We start from the raw sequence: 16,139 nt of genomic DNA, 5'->3' as shown, positions 1-16,139 counted from the left end.
TTATTATTTAGAATAGTTGTTATTTAATATACAATCTATTTTGTCTCTTTATTTTCCAGCTCATCCGAACGCTTCCGTGCAGACCCCGGGTGGTCCAGGACGAAGCGTAAGCGGAATGAAAATTCGTAATAAGAATTATGCTTCTCCAGACTGCGGCGCCAAAATCGTAGCAGCCAACCCCGAAGCGAATAGTGCCAAAAACGTTCTGGTGTCCACGCGGGACGAATATATGCTGAACGCCTGTACATCGCGTGTCTGGTTTGTCGTCGAGCTATGTGAAGCGATACAAGCAAAAAAGATCGAGTTGGCAAACTTTGAGCTCTTCAGCTCGTCGCCGAAAGACTTTTCTGTCTACGTGAGTGATCGTTTTCCTACTAAGGACTGGAGCCCAGTCGGTCAATTCACTGCCAAGGATGTGAAAGACGTCCAGAGCTTCACTCTACATCCTCATTTCTTTGGCAAGTTTATCAAGGTTGAACTCCAATCACATTATGGTTCGGAGCACTTCTGTCCTGTCTCATTATTTCGCGCTTATGGCACTAGCGAGTTCGAAGTGCTGGAAACCGAAACGGAGAATGAGACCTTAGAAGAGAAAAACACGGACGAAGATGACGACGAGGATAGTGACGAAGAGGAGTTGTTAGATGGTGAATCAGCGAGTAATCTTTTCGGTAGTGCACGCGATGCCGTGCTAAGTGTAGTGAAAAAAGCCGCAGAGATCTTGGTTAAGTCCAGTGGTCTCACTGGAAACAACATCACGCAAATCCAACAAAGTATTGATCACGGTAACATCTTAGACAATTCGTACACTAGCTGTACGACACCAAGATACACGATCCTCTGTGGCAACTGTACCGATCAGAAGTTTGCCAGTGTTTTCCAACTGGTCAGCTGCAAGAATCAGCAGTTGGATGATTTGCTTAGAATTGATTTGGTAAACAGAACTTTAAGACGAGGAAAATTGTGTGGTCTTCATGGCGTAGAAATTGAATCGTTTTGGCAGGAAAGAGAGGAGGACAAAACAAAAGATGATGATTTGACGCATTTTAATTTGGCAGAAGATTTCCAGGCGACTTTTTTAACATCTTTCTTCAAACCTGAGTATATTGTAGCATTGTGCAATGTTTTAGCAACAAAGGAACGTAAGGTGGTAATGAATACAAGTTACGAAATTCCCGTAAATAAATCTAAAGACGCTGCTAGTAAAAATATTTTATCCACTAAAGATACCGATCGCGTCGATATCACTTTTCATCAAACTTCCTCCACTCCGGATCCATGTACTCTGGATTCGAGTTCTTCCGCTTGCAAATCTGCCGCGTCCTCCAAGGAAGTCCGGCAGCATCCATTGACTCAGGATGTTAAAGAGAGCGAAAATATTAGCATTGCGACCATAGAGACTTCCTCCAGTTTTCCGGAGAGCTTAGCATCGCAGATCAAACCTACGAAGACACTCAGCAAAGAAGATTTGAAAAAGGAATCGTCTGTACCTATTTTGGAACCTAGTAAGGAGTTTACGGAAGAGACGTTGCAGTCGAAAGTGCTGACGACCGCTGCACCGCTCTCTAATCCGACACCGACGTTGAAGATTGCTGAAGAATTGGCGGTTTTAGGAACTCCTATCGAGACATTATCTATAAGTAACGTTCCGCTAATAAATATCGATAGTAAAGAAACTGAGACCCTTATGCCTGATATGGAAAGTGCCGAAACTATCACGCAAGTCAAAACAGAAAAGTCAGAAAATAACGAACAAGACGGAAGACAGGTGAAAGATCTGAGTGAGCAAGAAGCTCGATTGTCGCCTCAAGATCATCTCTCGTTGGATTCATTACTATCCGATTTGAAAGATTTGGAGGTCGACACGGCTAACATACAGAATGGAGCATCTAGCTCTTCGCCGACGACACAGCCCACAGCAAATGTTGTTCCTCAGAAAGAGTCTGTTTTTCTTCGATTGTCCAACAGAATCAAAGTAAGAGAGAATAGTTGGGTTTAAAAAAAAATATCAATTACATTAATATTTATCAATTACATTATTTTAGAAAATGTTGATAAATTTGTTAGAAAGTAAATACGAAAAAAAGTTGTGTTGAATATCATCCCTGTAATACATTAATATAACATGTGTATGTAAACTATTTATTTATTATCATCAATTAAATTATCAATATTATTAATGCAATTAATACTCTTTTTTCAGATTTTAGAAAGAAACATGTCACTCAGCGGACAATATTTGGAGGAATTAAGTCGTCGCTACAAAAAGCAAGTCGAAGAAATGCAGCGCTCATTGGAGCGTGCAGTAGCTGCTATGGGTGAGGAATCGCGAAAGGGCGAAGAACGTGATGCTAAAAGAGCAGAAGAAATCACCGCTTTGAGGGAAGAAATTGTGATACTCTCTAAATCTGTTGAAACTCTTCTTTATGATCGGGACAGTTGGCGCAGCCGAATATCTGCGATTGTTCAGCACGCCTTGTTGATCTGTCTGGAAGTTATCGTTATTATCTTGATTCTCTCTTATTGTCGTCGAAGAGAAGGTTTTGAGGAAGAAAAACTCGAATCGGACACGAGAAAGGACACTATGCGTCGAAAGAGTGCGGAGAATTTTAGTTCTCATGCCGCAGCCAAGAAAATAAAGAAACGGCGACCCAGCGAGATTGCTTCTTATATTAGCGGCACATATCACGAATTGATGATCGATGATCGACCCTTTGAGACAAAGAAGGAACGAAAGAAAAAACGCAAGAAAGAAGCACTTACCGCCGGTACTAAAGCAGTTAATATCGATGCGAAACAAGAAGTGGTTCATTACAAGAGTGTATTAAATGCGATCCCTGGTGGTACGACGTTACCGTCGAGAAGAGCATCGTCCATAGATCCTCCACACTCCAAAGAATCGCAGGATTCGGTCGATAAGAGACCAGAATCCGCACCCGAGACTGCCATTGGTTGGTTCGATGATCAAATAGAAAGAATAGAACGAATCACGCAACCTACATCAGAAGATAAAACTTATAAGATAGAATCCAGAATGAATTCCGACCTTAGTCGTCAAGACAAACTCGGTAAACTCGGTAAACCTAATACGTCATTAGTGATCGTAAATAGGTCCGTTGAAAAATCAGGCCCGCGTTTGAATACAGTTGAACGGAAGAACGAGACGTCAAAGAATGGCTCGTTCAGAGCTGGCAGTATTCTTAAAGGTACGAGATTGAGTTCGCCATCCTTTATGAAAACTGCCTTAGGTAAAAGGAAATTGTCTACGAATTCCACAAATTCTACGAATTCTGAAAAATGGGAGTGGAGCCAAGATTCGGAGCATTCAAATGACAGGTCCTCTCAGTCCAGTCCTACGGACTTTAAAACGCTGTCGCAGATTATCAGTGATCGTGCCAATGGGAGTACCGCGAACGGTTTGATTGAAGAAAGTGACGAGTCGAGAAGCAGTAGCGCTACGCCTACTTCAATCAAGAAAGAGAAGAGAAGCACTGGTTTGAAGAAAATGGTGAGAAAGTTTTTCTGATTGAAATAGATCCGTCGCAGATACAAGTCGAACTGGAGCATCGATTCTTATGTCGATTCGATCGCCATATAAATATTGCATATTTGTGAAAGTTTTTGGTTTGATCTTGCTTCATCATTACTTTTTTCTTACTTTCCTTGTTTTGCTCATTTAATTCAATTAATTCAATTGTATAAACGTAAGACTTTAGATACTTGTTATCGCACGATAAATTGAAGTAATTGATTAAAATAGGGAAGATGAAAATATGAAACAAAATCAAACCAAAAAATTTTGCGAATTTAACTAAATGTAGGGATATTTGCATTTGATAGAAAATGAAAAGTGGTTGAATGGAGTTAAAAAAAAAACTTATTATAACTATACGAATTAATGTACGAATACTTTCTGTGAAGCACGATCTTTATTTCACAATTACTAGTCTTTCTATGGATTGGAGTAAACAGTGTGTGTTAATTATTCAAACTATGTGTGATTAAAGTTTAATTCTTTTTTTTATTAAAGACTGCATATAATTTGAAAAATATATACTTAGAGAGGGAGACTTGAAATAATTTATACGTTTTGAAATAGATAATAGATCGAAATTAAGAAAACCCTTTTACGTGATCGCCTAAATTTAAGACACTTCTTCCACTTTGTAATAATTCTTAGCTTTATGCGCCGTTATCAGAGAATTACGCTTTACTTATTAGTGATCATAGTATCATACGTAATCAGTTTGGCGTACATATTAATGGCGAATACGTAAAATACGTTTATTATAAAGCATTCTCCAACGAGAGATTTAAATGTGATCCCACCAATTGCGACAAATAGAAAAAGAGGAATAAAATGACTTACGAAGATTAGCTTAGGATATATATGATAATATGATTGTTTAGTAATCAATACAACGGCAGTTACTACAACGGTCTAGAGAACATTTCTACGGTTTTATTTTAGATCGGAAATTAAATTTCTACCTATAAATCATCGCCAAAGAGAAAAAGAAAAAAAGAAAGAATGAAAGTGAATGAGCAAACGAAATGTTGCAAGTAAAATCTTATTAGAATATTAGCAATAGTAATATTGTAACCAACGTTTACTGCATAATCAAAGAGATCTAATTTGTTGTCAATGGTATATCTGAATATATAAAACAGTATCAAAAGAGAAAAATGAAATCTTTTAAGTTCACCGGTGATTAATACGCATTTCATTATTTTCTTTTATGATATTTTGTAAAACTAAAAGTGATACCATGATACAAAGATAAAAGAAACGTATAATTAAAGTAATTCAATTCAATTTTATTATTAACGAATTATGTATGCATACTAAAGGAATTGATCGGATAACTTCATATGGAAAACCAACGATCTAATTTTCTTGTATATAAAAAGAACTAATGTTTAATTTATTATCATTATACGTGTGAATAGATAAAATAATATCAAAAGTGGGAAAAAAATGAGATCTTTTTATCTTAAGAATAAAATTGTTGTTACTTTGGATTCAAATTCATGAAACATTGGCATGGTACTTCATAAATGTATTATGTATACTTAATCTATCCATTATTTTATAAATTTTTGGCTATATATTATTTAGTATAGTTCAAGCTCTTTCGAATTTTAAATGAATGTAAAATTTCAAAAAGGAATTGAATTTTACTTGGCTGCAAGAATAAGATAAGTTTGGTTTTTCTAACAAATAAATTTTCTATTTATATTGAAATAATGTATGGTTTTATCTAGCCTAACTATATAAAAAAATCATATTTTATGCTGGTCATTTCACATCTGTTAACAATAACTCTTACAATATTTAAAATGTATTATAATTAAAGAGAGAAAAGTTAAAAGATCAAAAGAAAGATAACTGCAATCAAATAATTGCAGTTTCTATTTTTTATTTCTTCAAGTAAAGCGATATAAATATTCGATAAAATATTAAACTTTCAGATTTCTCTTGTGTTTCTCTTTTTTTCCTAAAAATAAGAATTGTAAATAATAAATTTTTTTGTGTATCTAAATTTTTAATTATTGAAAATTTTAATTGTTTTGCAGATTTTATTTATAAATGAAATAAGAATTTAAAGATATGTGAACTTTCAAAAAAAAGATTTTTTATTTGCTCAATCTTTCATGAATTATTATTTGACTTGCTTTCTTTGATCCGTTCTCGTCTTCCAGCAACAATATATTAAGTAACATTTATTCTATAAAAACATGGATTTTTAGATATAAGTAGTGATGTCAACATGAGTCTTAATTCTTTTCCTTTTCCTGAGATTTAGCTTTATGTCTATATCGAAAATTATAAATAATACTAAATGCAAGTGTATAATTTTCGACATATAACAGTATGTTTAGCATTAAATGTAAAAGAGGTATACGTGCAGACGTTTCTTTGTCGACATACTAATTTTACATGTATTGTGAAGATATTTCATTAATAATGATTGTGCCAGCATTTTGTATTTGATAAAGAAATGTGCTGTGATAAAACCCTTCTGAGATTTGCGAAATGCAACGGTTGCAAATTGAATGCGAGGAGATGTAGGGAAAAAAAAGAAGGATTAAAAGCAGAAAAGTAAGGAAGAGTAAGAATGCAAACTGACTTAAACTTTAATCGAAGATGTGTCCTATTACTTAACGTGCATTTAAAGACTACAAGTAATGATTATGTGAAACATATGTGGTGTTTGTGAACAGTGGTCAAGACTTTTTTTCACGACCTTGTAGGAAATATATTTTCTAATTGTAAATTTTATTATTATTCGCATATATTGTCAATTCGATTATATTTATATGCGTTACAATAAAATACTTTAGTAATTTTATAGTAGTTTCCGTTACTGAATGAAACCTATTGTCATTAATGAATTTATGTACATGATATTTATGAAATGTTGTAAAAATTAAACGAAAATATGGAACTATTTACAGTTTCATTAGTGTGATATGTATTTTTTTTTTAATTTAATATAAGAAAATATGTGTCATCGATAGATAACAGACAATTACGCAAATAAGAAAATGACCTGTAATTACTGTATCATTACTATTTTATTATATTTTATTATATTTTATATGTTATAACCCAAAATTATTTATAGCAACTTACAATTGCATATGTTACAGTTATACTTAAAATCTGTGTTTAGAGACATTAGATACTTTAGTTTGATAACTAAGAATTTGATAACTAAAATTGTAAAACGTAAAATTTAATGTAAGAGATGCATGCTTTGAATTGTAGAGTTGATTTAAGCAATTTTCGAGTTTTTCACATATCTATTTATATACATATTTGCATTATTATAAAAATATTTAAAAATATTTAGTCAAATACATTGTTTTATATCCATCGAAAAAACAATTAAACACAATATTTAAGCATCACGTAAGAGAACATTACATATTGTTTATTTACAGTTATTAGAATTATATAATATTTGTTAATCTTCGTGTTATTTATTCATTTACGACAAGGATTATTTATTTAATGCTTTATATTATTTAATGCCTTGTGTGTAATTGTTAAATTATAATGCGAATGATTTTTTAAATTCTATTCTAATTATTCGTTAGTAACGTTTTATTGAAGAATTATGGGTCTCATCAACTGTATTATTTTTGCGTGGTTATTTTATGCTAGTCTTAACTGCGAGACATCTGTCATTTACATGATTATAAGATATTAATTTTTTCGAAAAAGAAAGTACATAGCACATATCTACTGATATTTTAATTTTTATAAACGTATGAATGAGAAATTTAATGTCACGTTTTGATGCGGGTGTTTGAATTTTTAAATAGACGTGTATAAAAAGGTATGTAAATATATTGTAGAACAAGTAAAATGATAATATCGCGGATAATAATAATCACGAATAGTTGTAATTTCTGTATACATTATTTCTATTTATCAAGCTTTATATGTACACATATATATGTTATGTAATGTCGACATTGCTCGGGCAATGCTGACATTGTACAGCAGGCAACTTGGGCAATGTCGACATTGTCCACTTGCACACTTTGCTCGCACATATATACATGTATGTGTGTGTGTGGGAGGAAGGCATGTGTGTGTGTGTGTGTATGTATATACATATATATATATATATACATACATACATATATATATATAAACTTTGTGTGTACTGTTCCCATTTATAACTTTGTCTTACACATATTATTATTTATTTTTAATAAATATATATATGTATATTATATAGAAGTTTTAAATAAAGTTGATTGTTTAAATTTTCTTTTTGAAAAGAGAAAATGAGTTGAATCTCAATTCCAACGATTACTCATGGGAGCAGTCATATGGAAATAAAATCCTGATATTAAATAATGAATATTTATTTAGCCGGACCAATTTTCCGTACTTATATTTTCAATATTAATTTATTAAGCGTAATAGAATACACGAAAAGATTGTAAACAAACTTTATGTTAAATATTCATATGAATCACTTGTTTATATACTATAAATACATCTTTCATACATATCAATGTGTCATACAGAACGACAATTTATGATTTTTTTTTATTTATACTTATATTTATTTGCTGTAGATACGTTCCTATTTTGTATAAATTTATAATATATAATAAATATTTGAATAATTTCTTATATTATACTTATACATTAGGAAGGTATGTGTGAAAAAACAGAAATTATATATATGGTGAAGGAAAATATATATATATAAGATCGTTTGCGCCTATTGTTGAATATTTAGTCAATTATTGTAGTGACTATTACATACTTATGCGCCTGAATTCCAATTGCTTGTAATTAAATTGTATCTCTGTAAATATAAAAGAGTAATGTACGTTGCATATAATTAATTAATGAAGGAATAAAGTTGCCAAAAAATTCATAAATATTGTATTGTAGATTTTTATGGGTATACATACAAGTACATATTTTTTGTTTAAGTAGTGTACTTTTTTGAATTTTTAAAGTGTTTTTTGAAATCAAGTATAAATTATAAACTATCGATTCGTTATAATTATATTTATTATGACTATACTTAAACGCTTAGCATCACATTTTGAACTTGTCTTCAAACGTAATTGTAATTTTTAAAATCATTTTTTTTTAATACAATTATTTTTGAAATTGAGGGAGAGTATTACGTGCTAGTGTATTACGTGAACCGGAAAATATATATATAAATACAATAATGAAAAACTGACGATCTATCATTTTATTATTTTTTATTATTTAAAATTTATTGATATCACATATATCGATTGTTTATCTTTCAAATATCGCGGCTCTGGTATATCAGCACGATATTCGTCACGCAACGGGATGTCCAATGAGCACGCAGGCTTTAGCGAACATTATATTCTGAAGCTACACTGATTGGATATCGTGCTTCCGCGCAATAAACATCGCGCTAATGCATTGGAGCCGTGAAGCATGTTTTGTTTCACATTATTATGATGCGTAGGATATGTATTATTTATCCTTGTTGTTCATCGAATGCTAAAGAAGGTTGAAATGATATATTATCCAATAACTGCGTCATGTGTGAGCAACAAAATCCCGAGGCATGATGAAAAGTGCAGCTCGAAGTGACATCGTCGACAACGTCAACACGTCGCCGTAATGGATGTGTAATGTTAAGGCTTAAACATAATAACAGACAATAGGCACAGCCAACAGGGAATAACGAGCTATTCAATCAGAACTCTGGGATATAATATCGAACTTACACACCAGAACTCTGATTCCGTGCCGGTAGAGCAACCTTGGAATCAGTACAATTTATTATTTATGTATTGTTATCACGAAATTGACTATTTATTTCTATTTTATGGCATATTCTACACGCTATTTTGTATTATAAATACGCACATTATGATATAATATTTTTGATTTTTTAGACATTTTACAAAATATTCATGACATTTAATATATTTTTATATGTAACATATTTTTTCAATGCGTTTAACATTTACAATTACTTAAATCTTAAAAAAATAAAATTTCTTAATATGTATCTGTCTTAATATGTCCCTCTAGTTGGTTCGTGACATCTTAAGATAGTTTTAAAATAAGAATTGAATATTGGTTTATTTTTTACTATTACAAGTTTACTATTATAAATTATAGGAAGAGCGATATTTGCACTAATTTGGAAAACATTGTTTTTATAAATATCTCAAGTACTTGACAAAGAAATACTTGAACAAATTGCGTGATTGATTGTGAGTAATATCGAAAGCAAGGAAACGTACGAGTTACGATACTTTCAGATTAACAGTCAAGAAGATAATGATGAAGAAGATGTGGAATAATTCTCTTTATTCTTTTAATTACAGATGCTGCATATATTTCTTTGCTATATATATTTCTTTTAATAAAGAACACTAAAATTGGATATTCTTGATTATGTGAATACAAAATAATTAACTTCGATCACATAACTATTTTTAATTTTTTAATTATAATTTTGTAATCATGCAATTTTATCATGCAGCTATATATGCATTTCTGTAATTATTACAAAGTATAACTGCAAAAATGAGATGCACGAATTTTTACAAAAATTTATACTGTATAAGTTTTCTAAAAATAAGTTAACTAAAAAAATTAAGTAAGTCCTATAATGCAAATTAAATTATCTTTTTTATACCTTTTTTCTTGAGAAGTTGTTAAATATTCATCGAATATTAGCAAAGCTTCTAAACCGTTTGGCTGATGGCTCTAAATTTTAAAGACAAAACAAACAATAATAAAATGAGGAGTAAGAATATACTTGGTCGATCATTTCAAAAATCTAAATGCATTGATTTCTTTCAAAAGAAACTTCTTTACCATCTTATTATGTCTCACGTCTATTGTGATCGAAATCGTGCTTATTGCTAAGTATTTACTCGCGTTTTACCTATATTCCCTCTTGTCATTCTCTAATTTGTCAGGCTGATGCAAATGTTCAACTAGGCTCTTCGAACTATCCCAACTCTTCACAACTGGCATTATGTCAACATGCAGAAAATTAGAATCGAAATTATGTCGATTTGTGAAATACGACTTGATCCGGAAAAACCCAATGGTTTTCAGTTCTTTTCAACTTCTTTTTCAATAAACTTGACATCATTTGAATCAACACATTAATTGAAAGATCTTTCTTTGCCTTCATATTCTCGAATAAAGATCAATATGGCTAATATCTAATGTATATTATACGTATTTTATATATATATAGAGCCTTTTATTCTTATTAAATTTTTTAAACGATTGTATTTCAGAGAAATACAATGTGTTAAACATAAGAAATAAAATCTCTTTTTTTAAAGAAATTGTATAATTATTTTTTGAAATATGAATTTCAATCTTGCTTTAATTTTCATAAATTTCTATTTTACAGTTCAACGAATTTTACAACTCTGCTGCTACGCATCGTATTGGTGAGTCGAATTAATCTTTATTTTAATTTCAGATAATTTATGAAAATTGTATTATATAAAATTAGTATTTGATTTATCAAAATTATCGCACATTCAAAATCGTTTGATCTTTGTTTAATAAGTAACAAAAAATATTTCCATTGAAAAGTAGTACATTGACAGAAAATATTTTGAAAGATACATATTAATCACCATTAGAAATTATATTTTTTATTTTATTTGTCACGACGAATATATTTGTACAAAGCATTACAATTCCGTAGATAAATTTTCTAAAAGTGTGGAATTGTCAAATGATTCCTTGAAAGAGGATAATTTTCTCGTAGTTGCTTGTTTGTTCAAGTCAATGGCTGCGAGTCTAAGTCTATTTTTCCATTCTTTCGGATTGTGTTTTTCAACGGAACACATAACAATTTCATTAATTTCATCTTGAATGTCATGACAAGTAATTGATTGGAATACCGATTTCAGATCATCTTTAGTTTTCTGTTTTAGGCTTTTGTCTCTGCTGACTAAATTCAAGATAAAAAGACCGTTCTTCGTTAAACACGAGGCAACTGATTTCAGCACTGACATTTCGAGAAATTGTTTAGGTGGGCAACTCATTCCGATGGTGGTATCTTTGCTATCAATATCGAAAAGTATCGCCTTATACTTTGTCTTGGATGCCGCAACGTCTTTAATATATTGAATTCCGTCTGCGATCTCCACTTTCATCCGATCATCAAGAACAAGATTGAAGTATTCGGTAGCTACTTTTAACATAGTATTATCAATTTCGACTACAGTAATTTTTAGCTGAAAAAATTAAAATTTTCGATTTATGTTATGAAAAAGATTTCTAACGACTTAATGATGAATCCTATCCAAAAATACATACTTTAGGAAAACATTGATGTAAGAACATGCAAAGACCACCACCTCCAAGTCCTATAATCATAATATTGTCTTGTTCTTTTAAATCGATTACTGCATTTACTCCAGTGCTCATATATATATGATGTTCACAAGCTAAAAATCCAGGATCAGCAATTTTCTTCGTTTTACCACGTCTAGATTTTGCTGTAAATAATTGTCATCAGTCACAATCCTATGCAATCATTGTGTGTCATTATAGAATTTCCAAATTGATTATAAATTAGTACCGTCTTTTAGTCTGGCTTCGCTCTGAATGACATAAGGATTATTCAAGAACACAAGCCGCCTGAATTCGTGGCCATCCTTCTCTACTTCTTCGATAACAAACGATCCACTGATGTCACTTTTTCCTTCATAGCAAATATTTCGAACCCCAACATCTGAACCCAAAGAAAGAAAAGGAATATCATTTTTGCCACACAAGCCAGCCGGTGCTAAGTTAAGAACGCAATTTTCTAATTCTGTTTTCACGGCATCCCAATTATCAAACTTGTGTTCTCTACGTAAGGTGACAATTGCGAGTCTGTCTCGCTGCGCGCTTTTCAGGACTTGTTGTCGTCCTTCTTTCGTACTGAATAACCAATCTGTTTCTCTGTTAAATCAAGAAAGAAAAATATATAGTGACAGGACTCAATAGTAAAATATTTATTCAACTAATAAATCAAACGTACTTTCCCTGTGGCACAATGAAAGCTGCGTATGTCTTTGCTCCCTGTATGCGTGGTTGATCGAGAACATAGACGGTATATCGTGGATGCTTATCACCTGGACGATGTAAATCCAACGATACTTCTCCCACATCAGCAACGTTTCTCTTATAAAGATTATTACACACCAGTGCCGATTGTTGTGCAGATAATACAGCGGATATCACATCGTCTGTCGTAGATAATCGTTCCGGTGGGCCATCGACCAGAGCTATCTCGAGAACCTATAAGATTATAATCTACAAAAATAAGTTTGACTAACTTGCTCATTTAGCTAAGGCTAAGATAAGACAACATAAGAATTCTAAAGATCTTTTGTTACAACATACGTTCTGGGATAATTTAGTAAATTTTGTAGCAACGATCACAAAGACAGGAACTGAACTGCCTTCTTCTATACGAGCTTTCAACTCGGCTTCGTGACATCGTGCTATGCGAAACATGAAGCCTGAAGTAGGAAAGTATGATAAAAGTTTACGTAGGATGTGCTCTTGGAGCAACGATATACAGATGTATCTGCCTCCGTTTCGTAACACTCGTGTGATTTCCTAAAGTAAATTTTAATTAATTTAGTTTATTGAAAAAATTTTTCTAGTAATTTCTCTAATCAGAAACTTACTTTGAAATATCTATCAATTATAGACAATGTTGCCTCTTTGGTATCTGGCATTAGAGCATCCAGTGTACCTTTGTCGAGAACCACACTAAATTTTCCATCAGGATATGTCATTTGTGTGGCATCCATATGTTCGTATACTAGACCTGGTCTTGTACCGTTATTTATATCACGCATTTGTTGAATCACAATATGTGATATATCAATATTGACTATATTTCTGTAATATCAATCTTGATTTATTTTTCTATAGGAACTTAAAATTGAATTTGATAATTTTGTATATTATACTGGATTAGTACATGTTAAAGGCTGCTTTATATAAAGTCTAAATGCAGTAACATAATGTCTAATCAACTTTGACAATGAAATAATACATATATATTCTGCTAATATTTTGTTAAACATGGCAATATCATTTATATTGAGTATTTAATTGTTAAATATGTATATACTTTTATATTTTACTGTACTAATTTCATGTACAGCACTTTTAATATACTAATCTAGTGTAATACAAGTGATTGAATTAAATATTGACTATACATTAGAAACCTAGCAAATTATGATTTATATAAATATATATATATATATATATATTTATATATATATATATACACACACATACAAAAGAAATTATACCTATAACCAACATCATATAAAGACATGCTTAATGTAGAATTCCCGCAACCAACGATCAGAATGTCATCTTTCATTTTGATATACTTCACAAGTATTTCACATAATTCTGGATATTCACCGTACCTAAAGCCAAACAAAATGAATAAACATTAAGTTACTAAAAAAAATATAAAATAACATTATTAACATAAATAGAATGTTTACCATTCGAATGCCTTCTTGCCACGTTTTTTGAAGAATGTGTTCCAGTATTCCGCGTGACTAAATTCCTCATGTGCTTTTGGGAGGAGATTCATGTTTTACAGTATTATATTCGTAATATAAGATAAATACACATAGGAAAAGTTGAATTGGCTGCTTGATATTATCTTTTAATATTATAGGTTAGATTTTAATATTGCTTATCTTGGCCTGAATTGAGAGTTTATTACAAAATAAATCATAACGTGATTTTGTAAACTCTACTATGCAAATTTAACGTCATATCATGAATATTTTTGCGTAAAGTTTCCTGTTTTTTTTTTTTTTTTTTTTTTTTAAGAGAAAGAACAATATACATCTGATTCACATAACCATGTTCATCGAACTATATACACTGGAATGGGCATCTCCGCTGTGATGTACAATATAAGGGTGAAATCACACGGTCCGGAATAGGACTACGGAATACAGAATGCGTCATTGAAGCAACCAATCAGCGCTATTCCGTACTTTTCCATCATCCAAGTTTTGTATGCTATGTTCACATGATGCATCAAAGATATATCCAACATGAATATAATTTAAAAATTACTAACTTTATGTTAACAATTTGCTTATTAAAATGAAATATAATTTTTCAAATTGTAAAAACAATTATCACTGTTGTAATATTTAATGTTTTACAATTAATATTTATAATCTCATAACAATTTTTTGAACTGTTTTAATGCATTTACTATCATTTTTCCGCATCGTGTGAACATAGCACACAAAACACTGGCGTGATGGAAAAGCGCGGAAAAGGGCACATTGAAATCGCACATAATGCATCATTATTTTTTTTTATCTTGGTATCTATATTTATGCATTCAGATTTTGTCATTTTGCTTCATTCGTTTCGACATTACATAATTTCATCATATCAATCAGCATCAAATTATTTTAACCTCTCAAAATTATAAATAAACCTCTCGACGGTTTATTATAAAAACAATGACGCACTCGCTATTCCGCAACATTAAATGCGAAATAGCGCTGAGTGGTTGTTTCAATGATGCATTCTCTATTTTGCAGCCTATTCCGCACTGTGTGATTTCACTTTTATATTTGAAAGATTACTTTAAAATATTATAAAATTGCGTGACTATAAAACGCGTAGACGAGATACAGATTACTAAAGCCATCTATTGGAAGAATAATGGATTTCTTTTTACTACACCTAATATCATTCAAATCCATATAGATTTCCATACATTGATAGTACATCAATCGATACGGTCGCAGTGCACGTGTGAACGCTTCTGGATATCATGAAACTTTATCTCTAGGATGGAGAATGAAAAGTCAAAATTTTAACCATTGAAGTTAATGAAGAAAATTTTCATTTTCCATCCTAAGGACAAAGTTTCATGATTGATACCCTGATTCGCTCAAATATCGTCCCAACTAAAATGGCGGCTGATCAATTGTGGCCACGAATTTTTCTCGATGCCCATTCCAGTGTACATATAGTTCAGTGCCATAGTTTTTTCTTTTTATTTTTTTGGCTCCTATCCCTTGAATTTTGGCTTCCAATCTTGAATTAGTATTACCACGAGTCCAAAAAATAATTTCACTAAATCCCTGCTCTAAAATTCACTAAAAAGCTTCATTTCACCAAATGCGAGAAATAACTAAAGCCCGATGTCTACGATGCTAGAAATCGATCCAAGATCTCGGACAGAGAAAAAATTAACAAATCATTTGAATAATTTGGTTACATGTCCATTAATCAATTCTTTCTTCATCTCGGACTGACTTCTAGCATCGTGGACACAAGGTTTAAAAAAAAGGGATAAAACAGAGTAAACACATTTTTGCAATCCAGTATGGTTGCTCTTCAATAAATAAATACCACCGTTTGCAATTTATACAGATATATTTAAGGTGATATTTCATTTGTGCGTTTTTGTCGTACGACAAATTTTTCAAGCCTATTGGCTATAGGATAAAGAGATCCGAGGACCTTTCTGTTCTGTATATATTTGTCGTATGACAAAAACACACAAATGAAATAACACTTTTATTCCTGCACTATAATGATTACATTGTTACTTCCTGCCCTC

General features: G+C 31.5%; 2 protein-coding genes and 1 long non-coding RNA gene across 8 annotated transcripts in view; 2 read left to right on the top strand and 1 right to left on the bottom strand.

The window, feature by feature from the left end:
• LOC105152697 (SUN domain-containing ossification factor) overlaps window positions 1-8,412 on the top strand; it is a 43,174-nt gene extending 34,762 nt beyond the window's left edge. For all 6 annotated transcript variants that reach the window (XM_011067121.2, XM_087410360.1, XM_087410359.1 and 3 more), the window contains 2 exons: window positions 60-1,975; window positions 2,204-8,412. In XM_011067121.2, the coding sequence (XP_011065423.1) occupies window positions 60-1,975; window positions 2,204-3,526 (3,239 nt within the window). In that variant the 3' untranslated portion in view covers window positions 3,527-8,412. The remainder of the gene's footprint in view (window positions 1-59; window positions 1,976-2,203) is intronic.
• A 537-nt stretch (window positions 8,413-8,949) lies between these two features.
• Window positions 8,950-11,786, top strand: LOC147908271 (uncharacterized). Its single transcript, XR_015546391.1, has 3 exons — window positions 8,950-9,277; window positions 10,911-10,950; window positions 11,446-11,786. It is a non-coding gene; the product is annotated as an uncharacterized LOC147908271 (long non-coding RNA).
• On the bottom strand, window positions 11,049-14,471 carry LOC105152706 (eEF1A lysine and N-terminal methyltransferase homolog). Its single transcript, XM_011067133.2, has 8 exons — window positions 14,038-14,471; window positions 13,834-13,956; window positions 13,195-13,411; window positions 12,905-13,123; window positions 12,540-12,799; window positions 12,096-12,460; window positions 11,831-12,012; window positions 11,049-11,748 (listed from the first exon to the last, which is right to left on the bottom strand). Exons 1-8 carry the CDS (start codon window positions 14,127-14,129, stop codon window positions 11,200-11,202), a joined length of 2,007 nt encoding a protein of 668 aa, XP_011065435.1. The 5' UTR covers window positions 14,130-14,471; the 3' UTR covers window positions 11,049-11,199.
• Window positions 14,472-16,139: the final 1,668 nt, after the last annotated feature.

This window comes from Acromyrmex echinatior, chromosome 10 (assembly GCF_024713525.1).
Source record: "Acromyrmex echinatior isolate Ae372 chromosome 10, ASM2471352v2, whole genome shotgun sequence".
NCBI lineage: Eukaryota > Metazoa > Arthropoda > Insecta > Hymenoptera > Formicidae > Acromyrmex > Acromyrmex echinatior.
Note: the sequence above shows the minus strand (reverse complement) of the source record. Positions and strands in the feature narration are given on the sequence as shown.

Coding starts and splice junctions, on each gene's coding strand:
- LOC105152706 (XM_011067133.2), bottom strand. CDS start 14,129: ATGAATCTCCTCCCAAAAGCACATGAGGAATTTAGTCACGCGGAATAC. Junction 13,412..13,833: donor TTATATGATGTTGGTTATAG/GTATAATTTCTT, acceptor TTGATATTACAG/AAATATAGTCAATATTGATA. Junction 11,749..11,830: donor TACATCAATGTTTTCCTAAA/GTATGTATTTTT, acceptor TAATTTTTTCAG/CTAAAAATTACTGTAGTCGA.